The sequence below is a fragment of the Micropterus salmoides genome, unplaced genomic scaffold, assembly GCF_014851395.1.
Source record: "Micropterus salmoides isolate LMB-PRFRI ecotype aquatic unplaced genomic scaffold, ASM1485139v1 Ms_hic_scaffold_2, whole genome shotgun sequence".
Classification (NCBI taxonomy): Eukaryota; Metazoa; Chordata; class Actinopteri; order Centrarchiformes; family Centrarchidae; genus Micropterus; species Micropterus salmoides.
This window is the reverse complement of record NW_024041150.1, coordinates 50,252,674-50,275,590: the sequence shown is the minus strand read 5'-3', so window position 1 is coordinate 50,275,590 and position 22,917 is coordinate 50,252,674. Positions and strand designations below refer to the sequence as shown.

At 40.6% G+C, this 22,917-nt stretch overlaps 1 protein-coding gene across 1 annotated transcript; it reads right to left on the bottom strand.

Moving 5' to 3' along the window:
* Window positions 1-7,615: 7,615 nt before the first annotated feature.
* Window positions 7,616-22,354, bottom strand: LOC119912688 (zinc finger protein 239-like). Its single transcript, XM_038731978.1, has 2 exons — window positions 22,205-22,354; window positions 7,616-10,178 (listed from the first exon to the last, which is right to left on the bottom strand). Exons 1-2 carry the CDS (start codon window positions 22,271-22,273, stop codon window positions 9,393-9,395), a joined length of 855 nt encoding a protein of 284 aa, XP_038587906.1. The 5' UTR covers window positions 22,274-22,354; the 3' UTR covers window positions 7,616-9,392.
* Between the last annotated feature and the right edge of the window lie 563 nt (window positions 22,355-22,917).

The following is a 22,917-nucleotide window of genomic DNA, read 5'->3' as shown; positions in this document are numbered from 1 at the left end:
AATTATCTACTTTGTTTTAAGTTTCTGTCCTCTCTTTTTATCTCAGACATTTCAAATATTTTAAATAAAATTTAAAATGTGTCACTCATGCGTTCTATCACTTTCTTTGTTGAAATTCTGTGTAGGACAAATAGAAACAAATTCAAAAGAAAAAAGTAATCGAGTTTAAAATGCAAGGAAAATGAAAACGAAAGTAAAACAAGAAATCTTAGTGTACCTTAGTGATATACCAGTCACTATTTGTTAAACATTATATAGACCAGCTCCTGCCATAAGTTCTGTGGTTGAAACTATCCCAGTAACCCTTTGGCTTCTCAGAGTTATCTAGTAGTAGGATCCATAGCACTTGGCGAGTCATGCACAACATCTGATGATAAAAATTTTAACTATCCCTTTAACAAAAAAAAATCATATTTTTGTATACGTTTTGTGGGTATAGATCAAGGTTATGAAAGAGGCCAGAAATGGTGTGAATCCAGGCCAGAACTAATAAATGGAGCTGGCCCAGTTCCGGCCCAGTGCCAGTCCAGATGTGAAAACCAGATCCTCAACAGTATCTTAGAGACTCTGGGCCAGATCCAGTATGGAACTGGTCCAGATCTGGCCCACATTTTTCCATTCAAAATGGAGGAAGGGTTTCTATATTTGTATGACAGGATTAAAATTTTAGGTCATTCTCCTCTGGTCCTTAGTAACAAATATACCTAAATGTAGAAGTTCATTTTATATTGGAATATTACAAAGAACTGGTTTAGAGCTCTCTTAAGTGGCCATAAGATCACACTAATGTACATTCAAATACAAACCAGAAGCCTTAGAATACCTCTTGATTACATCAATTGCAACAGAAATTTGTTTTTTTCATGAATAATGTGGTGTCATCTGCCAGCTGAGTTATAATTAATTCTCTGAAATGGGGCAACCCTGCCTAATGCAGCTAATTATGGCACATATGACAGCTAGATTAAATCTAGGGGATGTACCACCCATAACTTTAACAGAACTGTTGCTACTCTTATTATTAATTAATATTTAATATCTGTACAGAAAAAAATCACCAAAGTGAAATTTCTTTAAAGACTAAGATGAACTGATGCTCCACTGTATTGAAAGCTTTATAGAAGTCTAAAAATAAAACAAACCCATTATCAATAAAATCTGCGTAATCCAGGACATCTAGGACAAGTCTAATATTATTTGTAATTTATCTTTGTTTGGTTTGGGAATTAACATGGTCAGTCCTTGAGTCATGGCGGTTGGAAGAGATTCTCTTTCCATGCATTCGGCAAAAACTTCTAATAAAAAAGGAGCCAGTTTGTTAGCAAAAGACTGATATAATTCTGAAGTCAGTCCATCAGTCAGTCAGGGCCGCCAAGAATTTTGGGCCCCATGATTAAAAAAAATGTAATTGGACCACCTCTGCACAGCTGTTGTAACCACTTCTCTAAGACTTAACTGTCCCATCAAAAGCTTTACATAACTGTAATTAAAGGCTTGGAAGTGTCAATATTTACTGCTGGTGATTTGACCATGCAAGTCTGCATACAGGATGCAGTTCACTATTTGCTTCTCAAATAAATTGCCCATCATGATGGAATAATAATAAAGTCTGTATCTGTAGATGTCATTAATGGCCATAATTCAATTTAAATGAACCTATCAAACTGGATTATTTCAATATAGTCTGTAACTTACATGGAGGCTGAGGTAAGCTGCTGTCCAGCATTCAGTACAGACAGGTGGTTTATTTCATAATGATCATTATGGGAGCAAATAATTTGTGTTTGAATATCTGTCATTTTGTTATGGTAAAAAGAGCAAGAGAGACAGAGAAATCCCCACAGACTCCCTGGCATGATGCTAACTGGCCTGTCATTAACACAGTGCTGTTCACCTTCTTCACTGGGACAGGGAGGCTACAGTTATGGGCAGACTGGGCTGCTGCTTACTCATCTGTTGTTAGTCTGCTAAAGGGGGCAGAGGTTAACACCACTCACGGACTAAAGGCCTCCCACCTGTCTTAGTTAAAAACAGGGTTACAGATTGACATCCTTTCCTTTGTCTTTCCTCTCTTTCTTTTTTTAAAAACCAGATTTTGGTTCACTAGACAACATTGTTATCACCGTTTCTGGCGCATCTATTGACTGCATCTAAACACCTCACTGATACAGTATGCTGAGGCAGGACCAAACCATTTCATTCAGATACAGGGTGGTTGGTCAATATGGAGATTCACTTTTTTGTCAATGGAGATTTTTACTGCCAAAAACAAGTAAAAACAAAAAGATCATTAATTTTATTATTATACTTGAAATATATTTATACTCTATGATGGTTTATATAATGTACAATTTTATATTAGTTTATAATTATTTTTTGGGAATTGTCCTAACCCCTCCATAAGGCGCCCATGCCATCAGTACCTTGTGATTTAAAAAAAAAAAATGTTTTTTTGATGATTAATTGCTTTCTTAATTTCCTCAGGTGTGATAGGTTTATCACATAATTCCATTTTGTTCTCATTTAACTGTCAGAGAGTTTATAAAGGACACAGCTGATTCTTGGTAGAATTTAGAGCTACAGTGGGTACGGAAAGTATTCAGACCCCTTTAAATTTTTCACTCTTTGTTTCATTGCAGCCATTTTCCAAAAATCAAAAAAGTTCATTTTATTTCTCAGTAATGTACACTCAGCACCCCATCTTGACAGAAAAAAACAGAAATGTAGAAATTTTTGCTAATTTCTTAAAAAAGAAAAACTGAAATATCACATGGTCATAAGTATTCAGACCCTTTGCTCAGTATTTAGTAGAAGCACCCTTTTGATCTAATACAGCCATGAGTCGTTTTGGGAAAGATGCAACAAGTTTTTCACATCTGGATTTGGGTATCCTCTGCCATTCCTCCTTGCAGATCCTCTCCAGTTCTGTCAGGTTGGATGGTAAACGTTGGTGGACAGCCATTTTCAGGTCTCTCCAGAGATGCTCAATTGGGTTTAAGTCAGGGCTCTGGCTGGGCCATTCAAGAACAGAGTTCTTGGAGTTGTTGTGAAGCCACTCCTTTGTTATTTTAGCGGTGTGCTTAGGGTCATTGTCTTGTTGGAAGGTAAACCTTCGGCCCAGTCTGAGGTCCAGAGCACTCTGGAAAAGGTTTTCGTCCAGGATATCCCTGTACTTGGCCGCATTCATCTTTCCCTCGATTGCAACCAGTCGTCCTGTCCCTGCAGCTGAAAAACACCCCCACAGCATGATGCTGCCACCACCATGCTTCACTGTTGAGACTGTATTGGACAGGTGATGAGCAGTGCCTGGTGTTCTCCACACATACCGCTTAGAATTAAGGCCAAAAAGTTCTATCTTGGTCTCATCAGACCAGAGGATCTTATTTATCACCATCTTGGAGTCCTTCAGGTGTTTTTTAGCAAACTCCACGCGGGCTTTCATGTGTCTTGCACTGAGGAGAGGCTTCCGTCGGGCCACTCTGCCATAAAGCCCCGACTGGTGGATTGCTGCAGTGATGGTTGACTTACTACAACTTTCTCCCATCTCCCGACTGCATCTCTGGAGCTCAGCCACAGTGACCTTTAGGTTCTTCTTTACCTCTCTCACCAAGGCTCTTCTCCCCCGATAGCTCAGTTTGGCCGGACGGCCAGCTCTAGGAAGGGTTCTGGTCGTCCCAAACGTCTTCCATTTGAGGATTATGGAGGCCACTGTGCTCTTAGGAACCTTAAGTCCAGCAGAAATTTTTTTGTAACCTTGGCCAGATCTGTGCCTTGCCACAATTCTGTCTCTGAGCTCTTCAGGCAGTTCCTTTGACCTCATGATTCTCATTTGCTCTGACATGCACTGTGAGCTGTAAGGTCTTATATAGACAGGTGTGTGGCTTTCCTAATCAAGTCCAATCAGTATAATCAAACACAGCTGGACTCAAATGAAGGTGTAGAACCATCTCAAGGATGATCAGAAGAAATAGACAGCACCTGAGTTAAATATGAGTGTCACGGCAAAGGGTCTTAATACTTATGACCATGTGATATTTCAGTTTTTCTTTTTTAATAAATTTGCAAAAATTTTTCTGTCAAGATGGGGTGCTGAGTGTACATTACTGAGAAATAAAATGAACTTTTTTAATTTTTGGAAAATGGCTGCAATGAAACAAAGAGTGAAAAATTTAAAGGGGTCTGAATACTTTCCGTACCCACTGTATATCAATCTCTATAAAAGTTACTACAGTAACTGGACATTAATTTGAAATCCTCTTCTACAACCCCATTAATATTTAGTCTATTAATATTGTTACTGTTAGAATGATGTTAGCTAATTCCACTTTTTCCTCCTCTAATAGTATATCTGGGTTCCTCTGAGATAAAAAGATCTTTGTTATTACCTCTTCAGCTCTTCTGGATTTGACTTTTATACTACCATATTTTCTTAAAAATTTACCAACCTCGATTTTTTAAAGTTGCCAATTATGTCTGAATTGTTTTTCTTCTTTAGCTTTGGACCAAAAAAAAGAGAAATCAGAAATGTAACCACTTTTTTAACTTTGTTGCTATTGAGTTTCCAATACACTAACTGCTCAGCACTTTTAACAGTGGATAATTTTATCTTAATGTCTATAGCCTTATGACCGTTGGCCATAGTTCCACATCAATAACATCTTTATTAAAGTTCTCGGAAACTAACCAAAAATGAGAAGGTTCCACTGCAGCCCGCAGCAGCCCGCAGACAATAGTGACGGAAGTTGACATTAGTTTATCTTCCATATACGATTCGTCCCAGAAGCCATCGTGCACAAAATGTGATGACGTTTATCTCGGGCGCGCGGCCCATGCAGAGCCGTTAAAGAAGGTAAGTGTCTGAGTGCACAGATGCACTGCCAGTCAAGCTTCATGCTAAGACGGCTAGCTAACCGTTATACATGTCAATCTAAAAAGGAGACAGTGATGGACTCTTGCCAATGGTAAATATAAATCATTAAATCATGCCATACTACATTTAAAAGCATTTCTATGGAAATGAGCAACATAACGCCAGCTTACCTACATCTAGCCTGTACACGCTACAGCTCTGTCTCCAGTAGCTGAGTGCTGGTCGGATCCGTCTGAGTGATGGGATTGTGGGCGTGGCCATACGGTCAATGCAAACCAATGATTGGTCAGTCAAACCCACCAATAAAATCTCTTATTTCGACCATTTTTGACTCGCAAACGTTTCGACTTGCAAAACTCTCACTTGCAAAATGGTTTAACCTGCAAAACTTTCTGACTCGCAAGGAAAACCTTTCGACTTGCAATCAAAGAAGACAAATTAGCAACTGAAACCGAATCTGAACATAACACATAAAGCATCTCTGTTCTCTGTTAACCAGACCTTACGGACAAGGTGTCTCTTTGGGATGATTGACCCTGAGGCTGGATAAATAACAGGCTCACTCAGCTCTCCTTACTCATTCGAGCATACATGTACACGATGTATGTGTGTTGCTGTGAGCCCTTCTGAAGAAGACTTGAATTAAACACTTGGATCTGGAGGGGAAACCGTGCAAGGCTGGAGTCTGGTACTCTGGACTTCCAAACAATGAATGTGAAGGCCAACGCCTGACTGGCTGAGGCTCGCTAACCACCTGTGATCCATAAGAAGCTGGTGGCTGGCGACGCTCTTTGACACTCCTGTTTATTATTGGAGATTTCCCTATCCTGACATGTTGTGTGATTCTTTATGCTAGATCTATGATTGCTACAAGAATTTAATTATCTATGGACCAGTATAAGCAAATAATAACTGAGCTGATTCAGTTGAGTGGATCCCACCATGGAGTGGTGAAGAAAATGAAATAGTCTGGATAAATAATAATAATAATAATAATAAGGCTCACTCAGCTCTCCTTGAATCCAACAATGGCAATCCTGTATAACCAGTACCATGAAGCTGCTTATGGACTGGCTCTGTTTTCCACCCAGTTTAGATAAAGTTACATCAACATTATCACAAGCATGTATGTAATGTAATTAATGTAGGTGACTTGCCTAGTGAAGCAGCTCATTAAATGGTTGGTGCACCTCTCTGAGGATCCTTCCCACTGATGACAGCTATCCTGTCATAAATTTTCGTCCATAAGATGGACCTGTCTGTCAAGAAAAGTAATTTGAACGATTATTCAATTTCATAAGTAATTTTTAAATTCTTAAGTAATTAGTAGTCTTAGATTTTAAATATTGTAGTGCGTTTTAACTGAATGTGACATGTAGAACTACAAACACAGTTATCCTGCCCTACACAATTAGCGGTTCATTTAGATCGGGTGGCCTGAGATAGAGTCCAACTCCCGGCCTGAATAAATATCCCCAACCGCCCCTTAACGCCACAAAGACTGTCCAAGGGAGCAGTTAGAAGCAGTGTCATGTTTGTGGCTTGGTTGCAAACTTAATCATATTGTATTCAAGCTTATTATGATGCGTCTCAATTTGTGCCCTTCCATACTTGCATTAACAATAGTAAGTGTGTTGACACTGAGAAGCACAGCAACATGCAGTGCACTGACCAACAACATGGAAGAAGGAGAAAGCAGCAGGGAGAGAGGCCAACAACCCAACGAATTTTACAATTTTTGTATATTTGGAGGTGAGAAATCAATTGTGTATGTTTCGAATATTGGCAGTTTTTGATGGTAAATGCTCAAACGTTTTTGGAGTTGAAAAGCTCCACAACTGCTGCCGGGGGAAGCTAACGAGCCAGTCGGCCGGCCAGTCAGCTCACAGAGCCCTCATTCCCTACAGTCACACTGCAGCCAACGCAGCAGGTGACTCCAGCAACTACGGCAGAGGAAACCACAGCTCTAAGACAGTTTTAATGTTTGTAATTTAAATAACATCTAGAGACATCTGGCTTCTGATGTACAGAACATTCTTGGCTTGTGAAACTTGAAAAAAATTAACAGAAGTAGTATGAAAGGGTACTGTTGTTGCTTTATTATTATTATTATTATTATTATTATTAGTTCAGACATTAACATTTATTCATTTAGCTGACGCTTTTATCCAAAGCGACTTACAATTGCTATATATGTTAGAGGTTGTACGCCTCTGGAGCAACTAGGGGTTAAGTGTGTTGCTCAGGGACACAATAGTGGATGGGTCACAGTGGGGAATTGAACCCGGGTCTCTCACATGAAAGGCATGCGTCTTATCCACTGTTAGTGTATAGTTGTGGATACATTACCTGGTTTTTATTGCTTTTTTAATATAATTCTTATTTATGCACCAATATACCAAAACAAATTCCTTGTAAGTCAAAACATACTTGGCAATAAATCCGATTCTGAGTTTTTTTATTTTGGGGGCCTGGCTGATATATTGGAGCTCTGCATGTGGCCAATGTGCTAGGGGGTACTGCGCAATCTTGTCATTTCTGGTTCTGGTTATTTGATTCAATCAGACTTTCACAAGAACAAAGGTTTGTTCAGACTGAACACAAATGTCATCTGTAGCGTTTTTGTACTCCCTGTTTATTCAGCGCGTCTTGCTCCTCACTCCACACTGGATCAAACCACAGCAGTTTAACCCACAGGCATCCAGCGGACCTGGTTCAGGCCTCTTAAACATGTGGACTTTGTGATTTTTTTTTTCAAGTGTTGGCTTGTGATGTACAGAAAATTCTTGGCTTGTGAAACTGGGACTGTCATTGCTTTTTTATTATTATTATTAATAGACTTGGCTTTGCTTTCAGTCTGAACAAACCTCAGATTCAAAAACACATTCAGCAACAGAAAATAACAACAGATCAAAATACATAACTACTCTATATACAGTTAACACATTTAAAATCTGGACAAGAATATGTAAAGTAACAGAAGGATCAAGACATGACCTGTATGAGAAAAACATCATGGGACCCAGATTTTACTCCACAAAGTATTGATGATGTTTCCAAGCCATGGAAAGGTGAGGGCCCCACAAGATTTTACTTAACGTATAATGAAGGAGTGGACTATTCTGAAGATACAGCTAATAGAAATGGTCTCTAGTAATCACTTCTGTTGATATTTGCAAGTGAGAAGCTATTTGAGAGAAAAAAGGTACACATGAGAACTCCTGGAGATCTCCACCCCTTCTGAGATACACGGTAAAGATTCACCAAAGCCACAACCCCGAAAACACAACTGAACATATCTACCAAATACTTCATGTGTACAATACTATACTTAACCAAAACAGGAAATGTATCAATGATGGGTACTGACACTATAAAGTATATACAAAAGAAAATAAAAATCTAATTTCACTCAACACCAGTTGATTATTAAATCCAGTTACAGCCGTTTCATTTCTGTGGGTAGCTTTATTCATGAATTCCTTGGGCAAGAAAATGGTTCTACATTGGTCTCAAATTTGTTAATGCTAAGTGCCAACTTGCCAATAATCAACGTGTTTACCACTTGAAAGTTTTCTGTAGCACATCAAATTTTTTTTTAGTGTCCTGCCCGATCCAGGCTGTGATTGGTTGGATCTACAAAAAGGGACACTGACAAGTACATCAGCTTTATGGAAGGTTGAACATGTTGAACAAAAAAAGGCACCAATACAGCCAACGTTAAACGGTAAGTTAGCCAAACCAAAGCCTTCTCACCTTCCCCCCCTCGCACGCTGCTCATTAATAATTCTTTAGTTTGCACGTATGGTTTTTAGGGGCACATGCAAAAGCCCGGTGTGGGCATGGATAATGAGTCTGCTCATTATTTTTCACACACACAGTACACTTTTTGTTTGATTAAATCGCACCCTTTTGAGGTTCTATAATTGCACAGGTTGACATCACGACCCTTTGCTTAGCCACACCCCCCCTTCGTTAGTGGTGGTAAGTCTGACAAACTGTCGGAACTGTCGAACCTTTAGCACGGCACTGCCGCTGTCTAGTACTTCACTCCCTGGAGAAATAATGTCTAACTTTTGGAACAGAGTGTTAGAGCATTGTGCATTTGAAGGTTATAATTCAGGCTGTCAAACTGTGTGACACAAATAAAGAATGAAGCTGTAATCCACAGCCTACTTTTTTCTGGATGTGTTTTAGGTTTTCGAAAGGGAATCAATCGTAATTCTCTCTTTTAACCTCTCTGGGTATTGACTAACTATTTTAAGGGCCCCAGGAACAGCATTTTAGCATATCTTGGGGAAAAAAGCTAGTAAATAACTCCTTTTGACCACGGGTAAATGGAGCGCAGCAATGAAAGTGTTGAACCTCAGTTAGAGAGTCATATTCTGCCAGGTACTTATTTGCGGCGTGGCATAGCTCAGGGGCAACTGCAATTCGAATCATCATGCAGCCCTAGACAACACAATTATCAGGGCAGGACGACGAGGCAGGCTGAAACAGCTCTCTTGACTTACAAAAATGGTCAAAATGAAGAAGTGTGAGAGCGTTTGTGGCGTTTCAGGGTACTACTGCGTGCAAACGCTTTCTCACATTGGTCACATCCGAATGGTTTCTCGCCAGTATGAACACGTCTGTGGTTTTCTAGGTCACCTGATTTAGAATAAAATTTCCCACAATGGTCACAGCAGTATGGTTTCTCTTCAGAGTGAACACGTTGGTGACTTTTTAGGTAACTTGATGTAGCAAAAAATTTTCCACATTGGTCGCACCAGTGCGGTTTCTCTCCAGTGTGAAGATGTTGGTGAATTGCTCGGTGAACTGATGTTGTGAAAGCTTTTCCACATTTGTCACAGCAGTATGGTTTCTCTCCAGTGTGAAAAAGATGATGTCTTTTTAGGGAGGAGATTGAAGTGAAAGCTCTCCCACATTGGTCACAGCTGTACGGTTTCTCTCCAGTGTGAATACGCCTGTGCTGTTTAAGTTGACCTGATGTAGTGAAAGCTTTCACGCATTGGTCACAACTGTACGGTTTCTCTCCAGTGTGAATACGTTTGTGTCTTTTAAGGTGCTCTGATTTACCAAAAAGTTTCCCACACAGGTTACACATGTATGGTTTTTCTCCAGTGTGAATACGTCGATGGGTTTCTAGGTGAGCTGATTGAGTGAAGGCTTTTCCACATTGGTCACAGCTGTACGGTTTCTCTCCAGTGTGACCTCTCTGATGAATCTTTAAAGATCCTGCTCTTGGGTAGGATTTGTCACATTGCTGACAGTGGTGACGCTTGAGTCCCTCTCTTTGTCTCAATTTCTAAAGAAACAGAAAGACATGCAGATAAAAAGATAGTGAGATTTTATGCTGGAGTGAGCTATCTAGAACCATAAATGGCTTTTAGAGCAAGTCTGTGGAACATAAAACAGTTTTTTAGTTTGACTAATGCAGTGCCTGGGTAGCACAGACCTAGACTTAATTTGATTTGCAACATTTTCTAGTTTTTTTTCTAATTTTCTAGTTTCTAACAATAAGATTCTTCCTCTTAAGAAAAGGTCCATTTCTATGGTTCCATCATGTTGTCAGATCTTAACAAATCAGAGAATTTTAAAGTTTTAAGTGTGAACTTTTGTCGAACGGCGTGTCCGTGGCCAAGTTATAACTTTGGTACAAATCTGAGCTTGTACTCTAAACTTTCCACGTTTAATGACAGTCACACATCTACATGCAAATATTCACTCAATGTCAGAGCACCAACTACAGGCAAAAGGAAGTAAGCCCTTTGACAAAAATAATTTGATTTACATGGCATTTGCACAGCATAGTCCACACTTCACGTACTAGTACAAGACTTTTAATTAATAGTAAGGCACCAAATGTTCTGCCACCGAAAATTAATCTGCCAAACATAGCAAAAAAAAAAAAAAAATTAAATAAAAATAAAAAAGCACTTTCGGTGTTCAGCATAACCAAAGAAATCCAAAGACATTTTACCAAACAACATGTCGGCAGTGTAGAAGCATTTTAAAGTGTGATGCAAAACTCGCCGTTTGCAGACACAGTTCTGCTGAATTCCTAGCACATCCACTTCTTCTGTGGCTGACTTCTTAGAAGAGGCAACAAACGGACTGATCATGGTGTTTCCGTCACTCGTTTATGAGACGGCGATTAAGCTAGCCACACCTAAATTTGGAGTGCACACGCATTCAAGCCTTTATGGTAACTGAAACGGACCAGAGCGAGCTGACCGGCAGGTTAACAAGACTAGGGGTGGCTGTGGCTCAGGAGGTAGCGCGGGTTGCCCTTTAATTGGTAGGTTCAATCCCCAGCTCCGACATCGATGTCAGGGCAAGATACTAATTGTTCCGTGTGTGAATGTGTGTATGTTAGCCTAAGTGCTCAAACAGAAACTATGTGTGTGGTGAGTGGTCTAGAAAGGCGCTAAATACGGAGCATTTACAAGTGTTGCAGTATGAGAGTCCTGCCTGAAGAGAGGCTATGAAGTCTTCATGTTACTGATCTCCAACACACAGACTAACTAGCTACCAGTGAATGAGTCTAACAATTCAGAATGAACACTAATATCAACACCAGCAAGAAAATAGGGAAGACGACAAGACAGAGTGGTCTACTCCTGCGAGCACCATCCATGAGAGCTCAAAAACAAGAATGCAAAGAACTATGGAAAGGCTGGAGTGCTTCAAGAGAACAGCCAGGCTCTATCACCCAACAAAAAGCTCACAATCAGGTTTATTGCCAAGTCGGTTTTAACTCAAGATTTTTGCTTTGGTATGTTGGGCCATAGATAGCCATAGGGCTCTGTGGGTGTAACTGGCCGGCTCGCTAACCTCTCGGGTGCTTGCGGAGCTTCTCAACCCCGGAAACGTTTGAGCACATTTTTGATTAGCCATCAACATTCGTTTTTTCAAAATCTACACAGTTGATTTCTCTCCTCAAAACTTCTCAAAAGTGTATTTAGTGATGAAACAGCGTGCAAAACTTAAAACTGAACCCAAACTGGAACCTGGTTCCACAGGAGAGGAGCTTGATAGCTGAACGCTCTGGCTCCTAGTCTACTTTTGGAGACTCTAGGAACCACAAGTAACCCTGCATTCTGGGAGCGCAGTGCTCTGGTGGGGTAGTAAGGTACTATGAGCTCTTTAAGACAAGATGGTGCCTGACCATTAAGAGCTTTGTAGGTAAGAAGAATGATTTTAAATTCTATTCTGGATTTTACTGGAAGCCAATGCAGAGAAGCTAAGACAGGAGAAATATGATCTCTTTTCCTGGTTCCTGTCAGAACACGTGCTGCAGCATTCTGGATCAGCTGAAGAGTCTTAACGGACTTTTTCGAGCAGCCTGAGAATAAGGAATTGCGGTAATCTAGCCTTGAAGTAACAAATGCAAGGACTAGTTTTTCTGCATAATTTTTAGACAGGATGGTCCTGATTTTCGCAATAATACATAGGTGAAAAAAGAAATTTGCTTAATGTGAGACTTAAACGACATGTCCTGATCAAAGATAACTCCTAGATTCCTCACAGTGGTGCTGGAGGCCAGGGCGATGCCATCAAGGGAAACTATATCTTTAGATAATGCGTCACGGAGGTGCTTAGGCCCCAGAACAATAACTTCAGTTTTATCCATGTTTAATATTAGAAAATTACAGGTCATCCAGGTTTTAACATCCTGAAGGCACATTTGAAGTTTAGCTAACTGATGAGTTTCATCTGGCTTGATCGATAGATATAACTGAGTATCATCTGCATAACAATGAAAGCTTATGGAATATTTCCTGATAATATTGCCTAAAGGAAGCATATATAAAGTGAAGAGGATTGGTCCGAGGACAGATCCTTGAGGAACTCCATGACTAACTTTGGCATGCATGGAGGACTCATCGTTAACATGTACAAACTGAAATCGATCTGATAAATAGGACTTAAACCAGCTTAGAGTGGTTCCTTTAATGCCAATGAAATGTTCCAGTCTCTGCAATAGGATCTGATGGTCAATGGTATAAAATGCAGCACTAAGATCTAATAAAACCAGTACAGAGACAAGTCCTTTGTCTGATGCAATAAGGAGGTCGTTAGTAATTTTCACCAGTGCTGTCTCTGTGCTATGATGAGCTCTAAATCCTGACTGAAAATCCTCAAATAATCTGTTGCTCTGTAGAAAGTCACACCAGAACCTTAGAGAGAAATGGAAGGTTAGATATAGGTCTATAGTTGGCTAAAACATCCGGATCAAGTTTGGGCTTTTTCAGAAGAGGTTTAATTACAGCTACTTTAAAGTATTGTGGTACATAGCCTGTTGATAAAGATAGATTGATCATATCTAGAAGTGCTGACTAAGGGTAAAACATCTTTAAGCAGCCTAGTCGGGATGGGGTCTAAGAGGCAGGTTGATGGTTTAGATGAAGTAATTATTGAAGTTAGTTGGTAAAGACTAAGGGAAGCAAAGCAGTCTAAACATTTATCTGGTTTTACGGCTGTTTCTAATTTTCCTGAGTTAAGTAGAGATAAGTCTGTGCCAGTTGAGGGCAGGTCATGGTGAATTTTGTTTCTAATAGTTAGAATTTTATCATTAAAGAAGCTCATGAAGTCGTAACTACTGAGAGCTATGGGAATACTAGGCTCAATAGAGCTGTGACTCTCTGGCAGAGAGTTTCTTTTTCTGCTGAAAAGAAACCTGGGGTTGTTCCTATTTTCCTCTATTAATGACGAGTAGTACGCTGCTCTGGCATTACGGATGGCCTTCCTATAAGTTTTAAGACTATCTTGCCAAATTAAACGAGAATTTTCCAGTTTGGTGGAACGCCAATTCCTCTCAAGTTTCTGCGATATTTGCTTTAATTTGCGAGTTTCAGTATTATACCATGGAGCTAACCTTCTTTGTTTTAGTATTTTCTTTTTTAGAGGGGCTACAGAGTCGAGTGTCATTCGCAGCAAGCCTGCAGCACTATCAACAAGATGATCGATTTGGGAGGGACGGAAATTACTTTGTGACTTGAAAATGAATTTAGAGCTGATGGAATCACATCCTTAAATTTAGCTACAGCACTATCAGACAGACATCTTGTATAGAAATTTTTGCCCAAAGGCGTGTAGTTCAGCAATACAAACTCAAAAGTTATCTGACTCGGATAAAGATTTTATATAATAGTATATAACTTACACTAGTCTAATATTAATTCAAATTACAGCTGCTTCCGTTTGGGGTTGTTTTTTAGTCAATAACTTTGTGCAAGAAAAATGCTCCAGGCTACATGATAGTCTCCAACCTTGATTTTGGGCAGGCTACTAACTCGTCAATAATCATAACTGTTTATGCATTACACTTTTTGAGGGAGTTCAACATTTATAAAGTTTGTTGCAGCACATCAAGCTTTTTTTCTTTTAAAATCCCGCTCCATCAAGGCTGTGATTGATCTGTTCACAGAAAGTGACACCGACGAGAGCATCGCCTTTATGAAAAGTTGAATTTGTTTCAATAAAAAGCAGAGATTTAGCTAAATAGTCAAACATTAGCCAAACCCACACGCTCCTTGAATTTTCCCGGTTGTCTTCGGTCTTACCGATTCCGCTGCTGGCGGCACATCTCGCTCTTGTTTTTCAGGAATGGGGCTGTTCAAAGTGGCCACAAAGCGACCGGCCAACAGGGTTAATCCTGTTATTACTGAGCGCCACTCCAACTATGTTTTGGACGATTAACACTGAGGGTCTGACCTGGTGGGAGATTATGGTCGGTTGTATTCGTAAATCATTTTCCGGTTCGCACGGATCTATTTTTTGGAGCGTTTAAGAGTGAAATAGTTGCTCAGTAGTTCCGTGCGCTTAACGTTACAGAAACGAATCACACAGTCGCTACTCACTACCTGTCTAGTATTTTTGGCTACGCATTATAAATACGTTCACCTACACTTTTAGCAAACAAACGTTTGGACAAACAGTTGAAAAAAATATCTTCAACATTTAATACCTTGTTAAATGACGATTAAGACTTTAATACTTTTTAATGGCCTTAATTTTCACAAAATTGATTTATTACCTTTTAAGACTTTAAGACCCCGTGGACACCCTGTATCATGTGCAGTGGACGAATAGAGTCTGCAGACACACAACGCACTGAGCAGCAGAACAACATGTAGACTATAAGAGCAGCAAACACAGAGCTTCAGTTTACAAGCTGGCAGTCAGACCGTCTAAAGCCTAGTTCACACCACACGACTTTAAGCCTGATTTACCGGTCGCCGAGCTCGCCGACCATCAGGCTGTGATCGGGGGTAAACCAGCGCTTGATCAGCGATCGCCATTCGTTATGTGTGAACTACACAACAACGCGTCAACGATGTCTGCCAGATATCTAGCATGCCAAATATCTCGACGAGTCGGCCGAATCGACATCCACATCCAGCCAATGAGAGCAGGCAGCTACTTTTTCACCGCAAAAAACATTTGACTCCCCCTAGAGTCAAATGTGGTCTAGAACCACCAAGGGGCAAAATTTACCTGCTGCTGTTTTTTGATTGTAGCCTAGGCCTATTTTTTTCCTATATAATAATCAAGTCCCCCAGTCTTTGACTTTTCTTATGGGTTTTGTTAAGAGGTGTCACGGTCAAGATAAAGACTGATTGGGGACTGAATGCAGCACTGACATTTTGCCTCCCACAGGATGAAAACAAAGAAATTGCCATAGCAGGCTGAAAACCCACGGTTATCAAAAAGACCAAAAAGATTATTGGCCCTATCTTGCACCCAGCACAAAGGTAGTCTAGTTTTCAACCGCCGCAGTTGAAATTTGCACGCCAAGCGCCCAAGTTGTGTAAATAGAAAGTGTACTTGCACCCATCTGTGAGCTCATGGGAGTGTTGGTCTTAAAATGAGGTGAGGTCAGGCACATTGTTAGCAGCAGAAAGCAATTGTTTTTGTTACTTTAGGGCGCATTGCTGTGACACTGCGCATTTATGCACAAGGCACAGCAGCGTAACTTAACCGATTATTAAAAACTCCTGACACGATCAGGAGGTCAGGATCTAAAGTTAATAATGTTCTGTGTTCATTTACAAATGCAAAAGCTCTCACACAGTCCAGGTTCATACAAAGAAACTGGAGTAAAGCAGCCGTCCTCCTTCAGAGCGTCTAAATTATTTCAGAAGCAAAAAGTGGAATTCTGTTTCCTCTGGAGAGTTTCCTCTGTCCTGTCAAGTTTAGAACTTCTGTTATTTTCTGTTTTGCTGCTCAAATACCCCACGATAGCCTATTTGTTGCGACTTTATTGCGCACGATGTTGAAATGACCGACAGCTGCCTCTCTAATCATGAAAGTAAATGTTAGAGAAAACACTCCTACATCAATAAAACACAAAATAAAGAAACCAGTGCAGGGGAGAGATGTGACCCACGACCCGTTCATCAGAGTTTATATTAACGCAGTGCAGTGAGGATCCAGACGGTTCATAGAGGAGACAGCGTCTGTCTGTTAACAGACTGGAGTTCCGACACTTCACTCAAACTGCAGAGCAACACAGGCTTCATGATCAGAGATGGTTTTTAGGTCATGTCCACACTTCTCTCCAGATCCCCTCTCTGCTGTGAGTCTGCAGTGGAGTCAAATTGAAGGTGTTTTTCATAATGCGCTGTTCATACGCTATAATGGCAATGTGCCACCTGGCTTTAAATGGGAGAGGACACTGATTTGGATATTGCATGTTATTCCGTACACACCCATGACTAAAATTCAGACTAAGTATGAGCCTTTTGAACCATGTGCCCGGTGCACAGAGCATTTTTTTCTGCCATCAAACGAGCAAAATTGGAGTTGGAGATGCAACTGCACCATGTGCTTCACGCCATGAAGGGCCCAGTGAGATTATACACACATACATACATACATCTAAGCAGGGGTCGGCAAATAAGTCTGGCATCAGGCCAAATTTTTCCAAGCCGTTACATGGCGGGCCAGAACAAAGTCAAATCATGTCACATTATGTGCACGTTTAGCTCAGTCGATACTGTGCTCCCGATTGGTAGATAGTGAGATTGACAAATTTAATAAAAGAACGCTTTTGCACATGCTCACATAAAGCATGTGCTGTAGTTTGTACGTGTTCTGGCGTTTGTTCAACATTCATAAACTTGTGGAAACTTATTTTCATTTCTCCAAGAAAATTCAGGGGAATCCAGTCGCATGCATGACTGCAATCTATTTCAGCACCAGCCGTTATCGATTCATTAATTTTTTTTTATCTTTCTGCTATCAAAGCAATCTGGCCCGCGGGCCGCCTTTTGCCGACCACTGCTGTACTGGTTTTATTAGATCTTAGCGCTGCATTTGGACCCATTGACCATCATATCCTATTACAGAGACTGGAACATTTCATTGGCTAGGGCTGACACAAGTCATCGATTACTAAAATGCATCGACACAAATTCTTTGCATCAAGGCTTCGTTTAATCTACAGCACACCATTTTGCACATTTATTACTGTTGCACATCGCGTTTACGGTGTGTGAACACGGCATGACTATGATGCCGCTGGTTGCAAAGTGGAGGAAGAGAGAGAAAATAGCGAGGGACGAAGAAGAAAGGAAGTATGAAACGAAACTCATGTCTCCTCTGCAACAGGTGTTCTGCCAGCGAGCCACAGACAAGGTAACAGCAACTTCGGCATTTAACTGAAATCATGATTGATTGTTGAGTTGAAGGCTAGCCAAAGTAAACCGCAGTCCTCAGCTGAAAATGTATACATGTGCGTTTGTTCTCCCGGTTGGGCCGTGAGTTTGGGTTGATTCATGAGTTAACTGGGTGTCGGGAAGCTGCACCTCAGTATAACTTGTATAGCACTCAGCTGATGTTTGTGTTGGTAAAGCAGCTGTCTGTTGTTGGTCTGATGTTTGCTGTATCAATTTCCAAAAGGACAAATAAATATCTATCATCTATCAATGTACACAGCTGATCCTGTTACCATGGGGGGAGGGCCGCAGCCAAGCAAAAGTACTCCTTAAAGGATGCACTGGTGAATCGTGAAATAATCTATGGAAGCTTCTAGTACTAAAATGCAGCCCTATAATTGGCATTAAAGGAACTAAGCTGGTTTAAGTCCTATTTATCAGATCAATCTCAGTTTGTACATGTTGAAGTGAAGTGATGAAGTACTTAAGGATACTGGTGTCGACCTCAGCTGTAATGTTTCAGTTGATATTTTGCTCACATGCTGTTTATTCCATAATAAACTGTTGTTTAATGAAATAACAACAACCTTACTGGGCTGCTGATCTTCCATTATAGGAGGACTGGTTGTTTCTATTAAAGGTAACAGGATACAAACCCTCTGCACACAGTTTGCTCCTCCAGTGACTTTAAAGTGAAAACTATCATCTGTTGTACAAACTGAAGCTCCTCTGCTGCCTCCTGCTGGCTGCTTCCTGTCACTGTCAGTCTGTTCATCCCTCAGGACAAACTGGAGAGCTCCTCACAAAACATTCACATTAACACAACAGCTGCATTTACTACACTGCTGTACTCAAGTACAACACTCAGGTACTTGTACTTTACTTTCTACTTCTGCTCCACATCTCAGAGGGAAATATTGTACTTTTACTTCACTACATTTATCTGACAGCTTTAGTTACAACTTACTTTACAAATTAAGGTTTTTACACAAACACATGAACAGTTTATAAAATAAGAAGATGGAGAACAGACTGGAGATTATGAAGACTCGGGTGACTTCCTAACATAAAAACCATGGAACAGCTGCTAGTTAATGTAGCCACAGTACAAATGTATTCAGTTATCCTAACGTTACGTTACACTTGTGAGCTCTGATATTTCCTCACTCTCCCTGCAACAAATGTTTGTGAACACAGAACTGTCCTCAATGCAAACTCTGATGACATGCTATTTGCCTTACAAAAGTATTTTTACTATGCGAGTTTTAGAATATATTATGTCTAGTTGCTATCTATTCAACTTTCAAGCTCGTCCTCAGTTTTTTTTCTACTCCTTCTCTGGTGACCTCTGTCCTCTCCATCTTAAATTACTGCAGTATGCTCGTCTCTTTGGCTACTTTTAAACTGTTCATGGACACGTAGCAGGTTTTTAAGGCCAAGGATGGTCACAGACAGGAACAAATGGCCCAGGAGTTTGTCCCTGGTCAGCCCACTCTCCAGGCAAAGCGTTTGTGGTGGACTCCTTATTCCTGCATCCTTTAGAATTTTAGTACATAACTAAATGAGCCTTCAAAAATAATAAAACTAGAAACACCTAGAGTAAAGAAATCAACTCAGCTGAGTCCTTGAATACAATAAATAAATAAGCCATATCATCCTCATCAATCTTACCATAAACTGGTGCTTTGGACTCGGCAGGCTTTGACTCTGTTTTGCCATCTATTGCTGCCTGTCTCATGTTCACCATATCAGCGCTAGTACTGGTGCTTTGCAGAATCACAGGCAGCCAAAACAATCTGATTCTTCCTGAAGCATCTAAATAATCTTTACAACGCAAAGAATCATTGTGGCAGTAACACGGAGCAGCTCAATGTTGAAGCAGGTAAACCTGCATACAGAGGAAGCTGTGCGTCATGCTTAAAGGCCAACAGGACTGTTTTATACACACACATTTTCTCTCTCTGTTCATCTAAAATATTATTGTTTGGTGAATAAATAACAGCTGCTGAGTGAAAGCCATGATTAGTTTCACCGCCGACTTTCTGTTTATGAACGCACCGTCGGACGTTCCTATAAAACAAATAGAAACCAATGTGAAAGAACAAAAGTAAGCGATGCTCTTTTCAACAACAGGATACTGTTAAAATATCAGAATGAACCCAGTGATCATCAGACTTAGATGTTACAGTGTGCAGTCTTCATTTCCTCTGCAGAGACCAAATACGCTTTTAACGCGCAGTTAATGGAAAGTCATAAGCGGAGGTAGCGTGGGTGCATGGGGGCGGCCGAACCCAGTTTGTGGACTATGAATTTAATAACGGTACATGACGCTGCGCGGTGCGAGGAGAATTCAGCAGCTCTTATCAAATGAAACAGTCCCTTCACTCGTGGTTTCAATGGTACCACAAGAATGACAATTACCAACAAAACACACTAGATTCTAAAGAGACACACTTTAATAAACATAAATCGCAAAGTAACATTTGTATTTCAAACAAATGGCAAAACATATTAGCACATTTTAACAAAACTCCCTTCACACTCATGCATCATGGGAATTCTGAGAGACGGACGCAGGCCGTCTACGGTGTCCACAGTGGTTTATTTACTGCGTCAACTTCCACTGGAAGCATTTCAGCAGCGAAGCATGCAGCCTGCCCCACGTTAATGACTTGTGTTTAATGGTTCTTTTGCGCTTCTACTACTTTCTTCAAAGCTCTCTGTGGATCGCTTTCGTTTCTCGTCTTGACGGGTGCATCTAGCAAATACCACAGGGAGCATTTCAGAATCACTGATTTAACTGTTTATTGTTGATGTACGATCGGAAGTCTGTAACGGGTATTTTATTTTGAAGATTGACCAAATTCTCTGCCGTTTCTGTGTGTGACTTCCTGCCCGGTCCATCTGCTCTGTGCTGCTTGACGCTGGGACGCTTCCTGGACGCACTGCAGAGCTTCTGGTGTGAGCACAAACATTTAGTAGAGAGGCTGCTCCGGCAGCGGCGAAGCAGACTCTATGGACTCGGGGTCGTGTAAACTTGGTTAATATGACTTTGTAGCAGGTAACAGTATTTCATATGCTGGCTTGTTTAAGAGCAACGCAGGCTGCTTTCTAACAGGCCACCAGTACTACGGTGAGCGCTCACAGTTGTATTAGTAGAATAATAAAACTGAAAAGGTATTTGGCTGATTTTCTAAATGTTTGCATCTGCCCAGCTCTGTGACAAGCGCCCGAGACCAGAGCTGATCTGCGTAACTGCACACAGCCTGGCTGACAGCTAACTGCAGTTAATGAAGCAAAATGCAGATTACAGACTGGTGAAGTTATGAATGTATGAAAGGAACATGTAGCAAAAAGTAGATAACTGGCCCAAAGAAAAAACTCGAGTAGGCTAAAGAGTAAATGTACACTTTTAAAAAGGTGCCAATAACTTAGCCTATTCATTTTTTTTATTTAGCAAATTTGCGTTAGGCTACTTGTGACAAATTACTACCCACCGTGCTGCAGGCGTCCTCGCTGCTGTCTCAGGAAGGCTATAAGTAACAGCAGCACAAAAGAAAAGTCTGTAATATCGAGGCACTTTGCTGCACCTGCCTCAAGAAAACTCTTTTTTTTCCTCTAACTTTTCAGCTCCACCTTTGCATGTTTTCTATCTGCCTACATGATTTTTTGTCCACGTTTCAACCGTTTATTTAGGTCTAATGCAGAGTGTGTCATCATGGAGACACACTCCGCATTGCCGGAGAAAAGTGAGGGGGACAAAACATAGATTTTTAAATTTGGGAGGACACATGTCCCCCCATGTATAATGGCTCCTACGCGTATGAATAAACAGCAGAGCTGAAACATTTCTATTAAATATCTACAGGCCACCGAAATATTCTGTTGTTTATTATTGTAACTGACTTTGAATATTATTATGGGTATGGATATTATAATAGCTTTATTTATATAGCGCTTTTAAAACAAAACATACACAGATATCTCCCAAATAAACTGCTGTGTAATCTCAGAAACAACTGATGTTGACGGCTCAACAAAGTTTTTCTGGTGAGGACAAAACGTCTAAATCAGTCTGTAATGGGGAAAAGTGATTTAACATGTAGGCTACTTTGAATTATTCTATTAAATCATGTACTATGTTAAACAAAAGTGGAGGAACGCCCCACGGCCAAACTTCAAAAGAGGATGTTTTGAAAAGCTGAGCACCAGTGGAGGAAAACTAAACTCCAGACTGACTCTGAACTCCACAAATACTCTTCAGAGCTGAAAGCTGCACGACGATCATTCAATAATAACGCAGGCAGACTGTTTGTCACTGTGAAAAACTCACCAACACACGAGGAAATATAATGACTCTGCTTCACTTTTCACCAGCATTTTTTCTGCTGCGCGCTCCCGACACAACACGGGCTGCACCGCGCATGCGCCAAGCGGGAAACCCCGGAACAAAGAAAAGAGAAACGCTCGTGAGTTTTTCTTTCAGCTTCCTCTCTTCAAGATGAAAACAGGAATCACGGAGACACTTTGGAAATCAAACCACGTCAACACAAACCCTGGAGCGGGTTTTCAGGCTCTGATCTCTAACAACAGAATGAACGGATGATACACGGACCCTCGAGACTCTTCCTCGTGTCTTTAGTCTCGTGATGAAGTCATGAACACTGACCTGAACATCGGTGCTATCAGAGCACGAGGCTGCTGTTTGGCTCCTGTGGTCCGGGTTCTGGTTCTCCATCGTCCTGCAGGTCTGTGACTGGTGGACCGTGTTGTCCTGGACTGAGTCTGGCCGAGATACAGAAGCACTGCTGGATCCTGTGGAGCCTTCTTCTTCTTTTGATTTGATTTGCGGTTGGCAACTAGCGTTCAGGAGCATTACTGCCACCTACTGGACTGGAACAGATGATTTGCAGACTAACAAACTTTAAAACCAAATAAACAAACAAAAACAATTAAAACAAAACGAAAAACCTATATCCTCCATTAACCCGTATCCTTCACATATTTAATTGGGTGCTTAGATATTTCCCATTTCTTAAAATAAATGGTCTTTTACAACTGAACTAATCTGTTTTTCAAATTTAAAAGCACTCTGAAAGATCACACCTAGATTCTTGGTAAATGGACGACTATACATTCCTAAAGTACCAAGAGCATCTACACAAGCTCTTACATGTCGACCGAAAACAACAACCTTGTGTATTTATATAGTATTGTACCAACCAGGTCTTCTTTGTGTTGCTCTAGCGTTTGTATAGGTTGAGTTTATCTAGAATATTATCAGAGTATCACATTTCAGCTTTTCAGAAACACAGATAAAAGAATATGTTGTTTGATCCAAACTGGACCTTTTACTGTTGTGTCGGTCACACTGGGCCAGAT